This window comes from Crocodylus porosus, unplaced genomic scaffold, assembly GCF_001723895.1.
Source record: "Crocodylus porosus isolate Cpor-Errol unplaced genomic scaffold, CroPor_comp1, whole genome shotgun sequence".
Taxonomy (NCBI): domain Eukaryota; kingdom Metazoa; phylum Chordata; order Crocodylia; family Crocodylidae; genus Crocodylus; species Crocodylus porosus.
This window is the reverse complement of record NW_017728951.1, coordinates 15,477,532-15,489,758: the sequence shown is the minus strand read 5'-3', so window position 1 is coordinate 15,489,758 and position 12,227 is coordinate 15,477,532. Positions and strand designations below refer to the sequence as shown.

The following is a 12,227-nucleotide window of genomic DNA, read 5'->3' as shown; positions in this document are numbered from 1 at the left end:
GAAGATGTGAACTGTATTGCTGTGGACTGGGAAGAAGGTGCAAAAGACACATATGTCAGAGCAGTGAACAACATCCGTGTTATTGGGGCTGAAATTGCTTATTTCATAAATACTCTCAAGGTAAATAAGTTACTTATTAGTTGCTTAAAGGATTTTAAGTTACTTCTTTAAAAAAAAACAACAACAAAAACCACGCACAGATTCACATCTAGCCATAATGCATTTATGAAAATACCACTATTTCAGGGACATCACAAAACTATGACTCGAACCTGCACGTGCAACTCACAAGCAACATGAACGTTCACCTGGCCACAGAGGTGACGCTGGTCCCAAAGGGATCAGATGATTGGAAGACACCAAATTAACCTAAAAAACCACTAGATAACAAAATGTCCTTGGAGGGAAGGCATGCCACGTAACTAGTAAAGAACTGTTCCTACTACAACATGCTTGAGGCAAATTAGATTTTAAGGTTTGGACAAACCAACAAGTTACAGCAGTTACAAGCTAGCAGGGGACTTGCACACATCAGCTGAAATTTTGTGAAATGTTTGCACTGAAACACCTTTCCCATAATGAAACCACTGCCCCTTGGACAAGCCAGTTGTATGGTATGAGAAACTATCTTCCAAATTTCAGTATTATAGTTGCAACTAGATCAGGCGATTGGCACCCCCAACCCCAGGAGTGCACCAACCATGTGTCCAATTTACAGTGTGATGGGAATCAGCCACAAAAATGTGTGTAATAATTTTGTGACTTACTCCGTTTTATCATGCCATTCATTGCATGAATGCACCACTGAGTTACTATTTAAAGATGCGATTAATTAGTTAAGGGGCTTTACAGACAAAACATTAAACCAAGGTGGCTTCCTAAATGGCTAACAAGAATCCTGGGAAATATCTAGCACTAAGTAAAGAGAGAAACACTGTAGACATGTGCATTTATGCTGGTCCGTACATAAAGAAGTTAGATGTGGATCTCAGGCACCCGATGAAGAGTCGTGATGGATATCATTCAAGTTTTGAATTCCAGGGTAAGTTTAATCTTTTCAAATGATCAGTGCGCCAGTTCAGTTCCACTTACATCTTCAGGGGCCTGTATGGTTCCCAGAGGTGCCAAGGCCTAGAAATGTTCTCTCTGCACAGCTGTAGATGACCTTCATCTCTTCCAAACTTAAGAAAAAAAATAAGGGTACCAGGTGACATGATGAGTCTTTAAGTAGCTACGCAAGGAACAACAATTTAATAAATGAAGGCTCTCCCACTTGCAGGTAAAAAAAAAAAAAAATCAAATGGATGGGAGCTGAAGCTAGACACATTCAATGCAGAAATAAGGTCCACAACAGGGAGGATAATGAACCACTGGAATAACTTACACTGAAAGGCCCTGTGGACTCCCTTTAATAAAATTATTTAAAGCAAGATGAAATGTCTTTCTAAAGAAGTCACATGCTCATTTAGAGATGAATTAGTTCAAGGAAGTTTCACTGTCTTTGTTTGCAGGAAGTCGCACTAAACAACCATAACATTTCTGGCCTTATAAGTTATGAGAAAAGCAGTTGCTATGCTTGACATTTATTCCATTTTCCTCCTCTTTTTAAACCATTCAGAAAACGCGCAGATACTCCCCTTCACAAGTCCACATCATTGGCCATAGTCTCGGTGCACATGCTGCAGCAGAAGCAGGAAGAAGGATTAAAGGCATCAAAAGAATAACTGGTAGGTTACTCAAAAGTGGAGACACTGCATGGTTTCCTTATTAATAGGGAAGAAACTTGTAAACCCCTAGACCTACTGAACCTACTGAATTTAGCCTCTCTTTTGTGTTGTTGCTATAGTCATTAGGAGCAAGATGAAGTCTAAGTGAATATCCCAATTCAAAAGCTGATTTATCTACAGTAAAGGCTTGTAAACATCCGTTTCATCTGTTATTTGAAAACCACGCTCTCAGCTGTGCTTCAGACCAAAAATAACAAAAGAAGTATAAAAATTGCTAAAATACAAAAGATTGGCACACATCTTAAGCTTGAGATATTGTGGGCAAATACTGTACGTTTTCCCCACTCTTAACGCCATCTCTTACAATCTACTCGCAAAGCAAAAAACTTAAGCTTCATCCATAGCGTCCTCTGATGCACCCTACAGAGTAGCTTCCTGGATCGAGTAGCAGTAACAACAGGAATGCCGCAGAGACTGCCGCTGGGTTCCCGAGCTGCATGTCGGCTCCTTCTTAAGAAGTCTTCTCCAGACTTATTAGGTGTACCATATTTTCCTCACAAAGCATGCAGATTTCCCACCCCAAAAAAAATCAAACCCCGCAAACTAGGGTACAAGTTTTAAGTAGGGAAGCCGTTTTCTTCACTGGAAAAGCAGCAAGCCTGGAGATGCTGGACATGGCATGCAGCTGCCAAGATGGCAGTCCCATGTTAACCCTCCCATAGCCATAACTATTAGCCGAACACTGTAATTTGTGCCTAAAGCAGCAAGTGAGCTGCTGGTAGTATCTCGATAAGGCTTGTGATGTGGAAGCAACACTATTTACAGAAACGTACATAAACAACTGCTTACCGTAAAGGAATTATTGCCCTTGCAAGGGTCTAAAACCTAGCCTTGCATGACATAGGTCCCCTCTACCCATTGCAGTTACACAAGTTAATTGTGCGATTACCTTGAGACCAGCTCCACGTGCAAAGTAGCTATTACATGAAGAAGTTCACAAATGAGAACTACTATTATAGCTGGTTGCTACAAAGCTTCAATCTGCATGTAGAGCAGGGTCCCCCATCAACTGTGGGCTCCTAGTCACAGGGGTGCACCTTGCCCAGCCAGGGCTAGGAGTCCTGCAACTGCTGGGAACTACTCGGCAGCTGCAGGCTCTGGGTCCCAGCTGCCACCTGCAGCTGCCAGGCTCCAGAATCCCGCAGCAGCAGATGCTGGGTGCCAACAGTGTGCCTCCTAGCGATCCCCCCACCCCAGAGGGGTGCAATACCCCAGGGACAGGAGGATTGCTGCTGCGGCAATCCTTCCACTCCAGGGGTGCGTAAAACCCCCGGGAAGGGAGGAACACAACTGCAGTGACCCCCCGCCCTAGTGGTATGCAAAACCCCTGGGAAGGGAGGACCACCGCTGCAGCAATCTCTCTGCCCCAGGGGTGCATGAAACTCCTGGGATGGAAAGATCCCCATTCCAGCAGTCTTCCTGCCCTTGGGGGTTTTGTGCAACCCCCTGGATGGGGAGATTGCCACAACAACCATCTCCTTGTCATGGGGAGAGGGGGCACATGGGGTGCCCCCATGGCTGAGGGGGCTCCCAGCTGCAAGAGCTTGCTTCTTGCTGGTGTAGAAGGAGCCCGGAAGCAGGCTCACGTTGTACCAGCAATAAGGCGCCATGGGACACAATTCAAGATCCCACAATTGCACCTTCTGCCATGCACATAAGACACGGCAGGAGGCACAACCGTGTGAATTGCACATTAGATCTCATTGTGCCTTTACCTGTACATGTCGAGGGGGCCAGAGAGCAAGTCCTGTCAGAACTAGAGTATCCAAGAAGCGTGGCATCCCAGGGGACAGGCAGGACGAGGCAGCTGCTACATTTTCTGGACACACTGTTCCCAGGAGGATTGCCCCATCACATAGGTGGCCATGATCCTGGAAAAAGCTTTTTCTCTATGTTCTGCCTACAAGGTGCATGTTTTATTCGGGTATGTGTTGGATCCAAGAAAAATATGGTAATGATGTCATTAGTATTCATTACAAACAGATGACCTTATGATAATAGCATCAGACCACCACTCTGGAGACAACAGGGCTTGTCCCGGCTCTGCCTCTTGATATTCTGCGTGACCTTCAGCCACATGATCTCTCCGCACATCTGTAAAATGGGGGTAATACTTCCCTCCTCTCATTAGATTGTGAGAGCATCTCAGCGGGTCCTGCAAACACACCACAGATCTAGGACACCCTCATTTTTCAATTCAGACCCCTTGAAAATCCAGATAAACCACCGTCTTAAATCCCATTCTTCTCTTTGAGGCAAGGGTTTTTAAGGCAATACTTTCACTGGCTGAGATAAAGTTAGACAATCTTTCAAATGCAAGGCATTCTTCATCAGGTACCCTAATGAAGAGTTACTACCTTCTTCTCCTGATACAAGACTATAAGGTCGAACAGAAAAGATTTTGTTGGTGTTGGAATAAATTTACAGAAAGACTTCCTTTAAAGAAGTTGAGACCCAGCGTGAGGCTAGTAAGGAAAGAGATGCTGAGGCTTAATTCTGCTTGTGCACTTATTAATTTTACGAGTTGCTGGGAAAGTACCTCACAATGTCCAACTATGCATTACGTTGAAGCGTTCGTCACACTGCAATGCAGCCGTAGTCCATTTGGTTTTGGAGAAATTCAAGCTAGTATTCAACAAGCTTTATGTTGCATCTCAAAGTGATAATCTACACTGGGGGGAAAAGTTAAGGTACGGTTTCACTCCATGCCACCTGGCAAATATTTTGATTTTCTTTAGGTTTGGACCCTGCTGGAATGTTTTTTGAAGGAGCCCCTCCTGAAGTTCGACTGGACCCTTCAGATGCATTACTTGTCGACGTGATTCATAGTAATGCTGCCCTTTCTCCTGTTATAGGTAAGGCATCAAATGTCCTACGTGCAAGCAAATGTTTGCAGCGGCAGTCCTGGCACTAAGTTATCCACGGTTCTTACTATGTGTTTATCATAGGTTTTGGGATGTATAAAGCCACTGGAGACCTTGACTTTTACCCAAATGGAGGACATTTAATGCCTGGATGTGATCAGTTAGTTAATTGGGAAGACGCGGATTCTGAATCTTTTGTTGATGGTAAACTTATTTCAACACTTTGCAATAATTTATTTGCACGGGTCTGCTCACCCTGCAGGCCTAAACAGAGATGTCACAAGAGAGTTTTGTTAGGGACTTGTTTTAAAAACTAACCTTGCTTTATGCACACTTGGTGAAGGGGTAGAAAAGAAGGCAAATCGCTGAGGGTTAGAATAAAGCTGTGCAGCCAGGTGTGGCACTAAAAGTGGTATTATGTTGTGCGGCTGTCATCCCAATATGGACAAACACAATCAATAAACTCAGGGTTTCTAGAAGGTTTGAGCTAAATTCTCCAGATAGGAAAAAATGAGTGCATTAGTCTGTTAAGGCAACACGCTTCTCCTATGATATTGTAATCAGGTAAGATTCCCATAAGGATAATATATGGCCATACTATTGTGCCAGCCAGAAATGTTACCATTATAAGAGCAAATATTGTACGTGGCCAAATATGGCAGGATACCCGAAAAACAACTTTCATCACTATGTTTCAACAGAAACTTTCAACGTTAATTGGTGCCATCATTCACGCAGCCATGAGTTTTATTTAGAAAGTATCCTGCACCCTGATGGATTCCTTGGTTATCCCTGTGTGACGTATGAATCCTTCCAGTCGGTAAGCACAGCAGTCCAGGATTAAAAACCCAGCATTTCCACATTCCTGCTGAGCAAACATCACACACTATGCAAGCACTGCGTTGTTTGTCATCTCCCAGTGTCCAGCTGGGATCAGGATATGGGCAAGAAGGAAGTTCAAGCAGTAGAGAAGCAATGCCAGCTGGAGGAGGAGTGGATGCGATAGGATGGAGGGACAGATCTCGATTCTCATGCCTGATCCCCTTCCTCCACTGGCAAATCCTTCTGCTTTGATGATGCTACCATCAGATGGGAAGCCTTATCTGTCCCATGCCATTTCCTGCCTGGCCTTTGCTACTAGCGGTGCAACGATAGAGTTTTTGAGCCAATACCAACATGATTTTTAACGGGCTATAAATCCGCCGATACTAATCCAATTCCAATATGCAGCCAGGCAGCTTGGAGAGAAGCATTTGGCTGGTAAGTCTGTTGTGGGCGACGGGGCATGGGGGCAGATTGAGGCCCCTGCAGTGAAGGAGGGAGTTGGACTGGGGGTGGGGCAAGGGCAGGGGTTGCACAGTCGGGGCAAAGTGGGGATGTAGCTGCAAGCAGCTCATTTGGGGGGTGCGGGGACAGTTCCTGCCTCTGCATGCACCCTGGGAGGGCATGGGGGGCATTTGCCCCTAGATTCTGCACAGGGTAAGGTGGGCTGGGACTTTGGGCTGGGGCAGTGCCAAGCTCTTCCCGATAGGAGGATGGGCTGGGCTGTGCTTGGGGCAGATGGCGGCGGCACTGGGAAAGGGGTTATGGGGTGAGGGGGCCTGCAGCCACCCAAAAATTCGCCATATCCCTCCGAACCCCACTCCACTGCCCAGCCTGGCCAAGCTCCCCCACCAGGAAGAGCCCAGCGCACCCCGGTTCCAGCCCACAATGGCAGCCCACCCTCGTCCCACATGCAGATCTGGGGGCACACGCCCCCCCGCCCTCCTGGGGTGCGCACAGCACCGGAGCTGTCTACCCCTCCCCATGTTCCCCGGACAAGCTCTGTTCTCCACTCCACTTGTATGGCACCTGCCCCTGCCACAGTCCCACTACCTCCCTTCACCATGGGGGCCTCAGTCTGTGCCCCCTGACCCCTCTTCTCTCACAACACACTCACCAGCCCAACCCGGCTGCTCTCCATGCTGCCATGCTGCGCTCCTGGCCACCTGCATGCTGCACCGCAGCTGCGTGCATGCACGGGGCATTAATCAGCCACACCAGCCAAAAAAAAAGCCGATCGCCAATACAGTCGATTTTTTTTTATATCGGTGCTGATCTGATACAGGACCGATATTTGCTATTGGCACCAGTGAAAATAAGTGCAGTCAGGCATCTCTACAAGGCTGCAATTCCTGGCGGGAAGAACAGGATCCAGGAGCCACAGGTAGACCATAGGTCTCTGTACCTTATTATAAGGATGAACCGATCCCAGATCAGAGTGCGTCTAAAAACTTAACTGAAAGCTAGCTTCACCCCCTTTCTCCCTGTACTGTGCCTAGTGCAGCATGGGCATAGGTTCTCCCTATGCCTTCCGTTAGAGGGGTTTGGGGCCACAGCTACATAACAGGAGTACGTATCTACTCATTTCATTATCACATGCACGACGATAAATGACAGGAAGAGACAATGATACTGCAAACACGGTGGTTAAACACCCTGGATGCGGGCGATGCTTAGAATTGGGCAGGAACAGGGCACCCTCGGCTGAAGCCCGAGTCTCTTGAGAGTTGAGATGAAACGACATCCGTCATTAACAGTTGTTCTTCCTTTCCTCAGGGAGCCTGCTTCCCATGCCCCAGGAAAGGCTGCCCAATGATGGGTCACTATGCTGATCGGTTTCCATATAAACAGAAGAAAAGAAACCAAAAATATTTTTTAAATACAGGAGCCTTCCCACCCTTTATTAGTAAGTATAGGCAGTAAACTACAATGGCCCAAGTACATGCACGGATGAAAGGACAGGACTAGAAAGAGGCTACGATGTATACATTGCTGTTATAAACCTCCAATAATCTGGACAGTCCTGGTTTCTACCTTTCTTGCTTACAACTGTTGTTGGCCACAAAGAAAAGAAAAGAAAAAAGGAAAGAAAAAGAAAAGAAACTGGTCGCTAAAATCCACTCCTGCTAAGACTCTTGAATGGCCCGTTCATAAAGTGAGAACAGAAATAACATTTTGCCTTTGCAGAGTGAACACCTGCACGGTGAAAAAGACAACTTTCATTCTTGCTGCTATTTCAGTTTTAGGTTCCTTGCAAAAGCCACAGACTAATTATATTTTACTTTTGTTATTACGTAGGTTGGAGACAGAAGGTCTCTCTCAAACTGTCTGGAACAAGGAGCATGATGGGGGAAATAAACATGGTTTTTCAGGACACCAAGGGGAACACCCACCAGTACCAAATTGGCAGGTAACACCAGAGTGAATAATGGGTATCAACATGCACACCTGTTTATGACACATGTTCACCTCTGTCAGCAACAAGCACCTGTTAGTTGTCCCACCTTGTTAGTTAACAGTTTAAAAGACGGTTGCAAATTATAGCCTAGACAAGACCTACAAGCCAATGGTTAAAACTAGAAACAGAATCCAGGGGAAAGAGTTGATTCCACAACATTTAACAAGGGCTGAAGTCCAAACCACACACTGAAGAAAAGGCACAGCTGTTCAGGCAGCTCATTCAAAGGCTGCTCATGCTTCCAGAAAACTTTTGGCTCACACTGGGCATGTTCATTAGTTTAACACAGGCACTGCACAGCCACTCCCACAACAGCACTAGTCCAAGCTTGTTAACATATTCTCTCCCATATGCTAACAATTCTCTGCTGTCACTGATTTGCTGCATGATTGCACGCAAGCCAGTTCACCACCGCACCTTAGTTTTCCCCATCCATAAAATGGGCGCAAGATTAATCTAGACCACATTAAAATGGCATGCAGACTGTTGGATTAAAGCAACTTTTGCTATCAAATGTCAACTCCCACCTCCAGTTGGGCAAGGATGACAACTTTTATTGCCCACTCACTAACTTCTAAAACCAGCACACTTGTGCTTCCTCCCGGATGTCCCATATGCTAGGAAAGATCTCTCTGCAATCAGCTGCAAAGTACCTCTCTCCCCTTCTCAAAACTCTCACTGGCTGTGCTTAGAAAACAACTCGGCAATAGTTAGACTTTTGGTAAGAGAATTCCCTGTTCTATGACCAATATTGTCTAATTATTCTCTGACACGCCGCCTTTCTGCATCTATCTGTGGCTCTTCACTTTACACTGTAAACTCCTTAATACAAGGGTTGTCTTGTTTTGGTTTGTGGTTACATTGCAGGATGTGGTCCTTGGCACTAGGATACTAAAAATAAAACGCAAGTGCTATAACATACAAGGACCAACGTGCTGGATGGTTTGTTTTTTTTGGTTTTTTTACAACAACCCAGAGTGGCACCCCCTCGGCAAAAACTATTTCCAATAGCACCGTTTTCCTCTTGTGCCTGTTTGTAGGGGATTCCTCTGTCAATACTACATTTATACAAAGTACATCGATTTCCAAATGAATCCCAGAGAAATTACAAAAGTTGAATTTCTCTGGAAGACGACTCCATTCACTCCACCCTGGGCCGAACTGGGAGCAGTTACAGCCAGCATAGTCAATGGAAAAGACGGACACACGTGAGTACGCTCAGGTTAAAGCAGCATCATGCTGGAAAGGGCTGCAAGCATTTGGAGAACAGGAGACCTTAACCTCAATCCTGATACCTTGGACACAAAGATTTTGCAATCAGATCAGCTTCATTAAAAGACAAGTGAAAAGTACTGCACTTCAGAGGGAGAAATCAAAATGTGCATGTGCACAACAAAGAACGCCTGGCTAGGCAGCAAAACGGTGGGGAAAAAAGGCTTAGAAATGACAGTGGATCTCCAAATCGAGCAGGAATTAACATTGGACAATATAGAGAAAAAAATACACAAAACCCAAAAGCAAACAAACAAACAAACAAAAAAACCCATCAGCCCCAATACAGGCAACTGATGGGGAGGCATGGGGAGGGGGGCACACGCCCCCCCCCCCCAAGATTGGCCCCCAAAAGTTCTGGCCAAGACTGAAAAGTGGGTGACCGGATTGAGATGTGCATCATAGGTAGGACACAGGATGCAATTATTCTGTTCACCTTGATACAGGGGGAGAGGAGGGACTCAGCTGCAGTACAGCTACTCCTTGCTTAACGCTGCAGTTACCTTCTTGAAAAATGTGACTTTAAGCAAAACGATGTTAAGCAAATCCAATTATGTCACAGTAGCTACCTACTAGCAGGCGGCAGCCAAACAATGTTATAACCGACTTTAAAACGAGTATGTTCTCTAATAGATCAGCGACATCATAACGAAACAGCGTTAACCAGGATGACGTTCAGTGAGGAGTACCCGTACTATGTCCAGTTTTGGACACTATAGGAAAGATGTAGACAAAATGAAATCAAAAGAATGACGAGAAGTTTAGGAGTCATGGACCTGTGCAAAAAGGCTGAAGGAAGCCAAGAAAGAGAGAAAGTGGGAGTGAAATGGTACATGGCAACATTGATCAATTATTCTCCTTGCCTGCTGGAGAAGAGCAAATAGTTTATAGGCTTGGGGTACGGAAAAGAAAATTAAAAAGAAGAAGAAAAAAGCTAGATATTAGGAAAAGATTTTCGACTTTTAGAGATAGTTAAGCAAAGGTTAGACAAGTACGTGTCAGGGATGGTCTGAATATTTTTAAGCCCATCTCATTGCAAGGGATGGAATACATGATCTTTTGAGATCTCTTCCAGCCCTACATTTCTAGGATTCACGTTATTCATATTTCAAGAGCCAAATTCGATATTAGAGTTCACTCCCATAAGGGGGAACTCATCCCAGAGTAGACAGCTATTGCACATAGACTGCGGACCATATCAGCCCCATTTAGTCCCTCTCAACTATACTTTGAATGAGAGCTAAAAAGTACACACAGGTCTTAGGCTGGTCAAGAGCAGAGCATTGTACTCAAGATCATAGCTGGCAGTCTCTGCTTATGTTGAGTCAATGCAACCAACAGCCTGACATCCCTCTGGAAAAAACAACCTTTCTGAAATATTGACTTCAGTTGTTTTTCTTCCCAGGTCTACCTTTTGTGGCAATGAAACAGTGACATATGAAGTTCCACAGCTGCTTAAGCCTTGCAAAAAATCACTGGACGTTACTGCTGTATAAGCAGCATACATAGCCATATGAGACCTGTCCTCTCAAATGGGTTCATATTACACATAGTTATTAAAATAAAATGCATTTTTAACCTGAATGATGACTGGTTTCTCAGCTTTGTGTAAGTGTGCTCACAGCTTTTGCAAGTAAGAAGTCATTGCTTCCGAAATTTCTCCAATTCCACTTTTACTGAAAGACAGCGAGCAAGGGGGGCAACCTAAGCTTATATGTGAGCTTATCAAAATACACCATCACACACAAAAATACTAGCAAGGTGGCAGAAACAAACAGGAGCAATTTGTCTGTATTGCATTAGCATTTGTCAGATTTTCTCTGTTCTGAATGCATGCAAAACTCTGGTTAATTCACTTGCAAGACAAAAGTTGCCACTCTTAAGGTTTAATTCACCAGAGTCCTGATTTCCCACCAGTGTCCCGTTCCCCCCCACAACTACTAATTAGTTGCTACCAAATAATTAGCTATTAACAGCATTCCCCTTGGAGTGGCGAATGAACCAGCGTTTTAATGTCCGATGGGAACATCCTCCTCGCAATTTGCACTGCTGTCTTCAAGCATTCCAATAACACGCTGCAACGTTTCATTCAAGGCAAAAAACATGCACAAGGTACAACAAGAAGCAGAAATAACCCAGGTCACCCGGCTCGTGACAGTCCCTCACATGCTGCAGCCCCAACACGAGCAGGAAACATCCCTGCACTTACACAAGGCACGATGCAGGTGGCAGGATCCACCGCAGCCCCCTGGCCATGCAGAGAGCAGGGGCACCAGAAATAAATGATATTTGTGCGACCTCTTCTCCAAGCAGCCAGCCTGGCCGTCCCATATAGGTTATATAGCACATGGCCCTTCTCATGTGGGTCTGCATCCTTCACGTCCCTTTCCTGCTGGCTTGCGGTGCCAGCCCTGGACAGCCCCAAGGCTGGGACCAACCCAGCAGGCTGCTCCGCAGCGGAGGGCTGTGACCCAGGGGTCTGAGCTCTCTCCTGCCCCCAACTTTCGAAGTGCCCAGAATTTGCCCTTTATCAAACCCCTCTTTTGCAATACTGCATTTGGAGGAGGGACAACTTCTCAGCCCTATGCTCCCATGCACGATGAGAGCAAACAGGCAGGGTTAGCTTATCACTAGGTTACACTGGGTTTTTTCCAGGAGCACCTTGTGTCACTCCCACCCCTGCAAGAGGACCCCCTGGAGATGCAGAGACAGAAAGCGAGGGCGTGGGGTGGGACAACACACCTGAGGAGAAAGAGCCCTTGGAGGGGCCTAGCCCAAATGGCATCTCACAGCCAAACCTGCCCTGCAAACCCGGCTTGCAAGCTAGACTCAGGGGCAGGACAAATGCATGCTGCAAAGGTCCCCCACTTCCTCCCCTCCACTCCCCAGCCTGCTGCAGTGCAGTCCCAGAGGCCCAGGCATGCTCTTACCTCCTCCTCTCAGTCTTCTCAAGCTCCCGGGAGCACAGAAAGAAGCAGGGAGACCCTCAGCTCCCAAATGAAGGGCATCAAGTTGGGATCATGT

At 45.9% G+C, this 12,227-nt stretch overlaps 1 protein-coding gene across 1 annotated transcript; it reads left to right on the top strand.

Annotated features, from left to right (window-relative positions):
* The first annotated feature begins 1,012 nt into the window (after positions 1-1,012).
* On the top strand, positions 1,013-5,657 carry LOC109323807 (pancreatic lipase-related protein 3-like). Its single transcript, XM_019555471.1, has 5 exons — positions 1,013-1,042; positions 1,619-1,727; positions 4,526-4,642; positions 4,736-4,855; positions 5,572-5,657. Exons 1-5 carry the CDS (start codon positions 1,013-1,015, stop codon positions 5,655-5,657), a joined length of 462 nt encoding a protein of 153 aa, XP_019411016.1.
* The last annotated feature ends 6,570 nt before the right edge of the window (positions 5,658-12,227 follow it).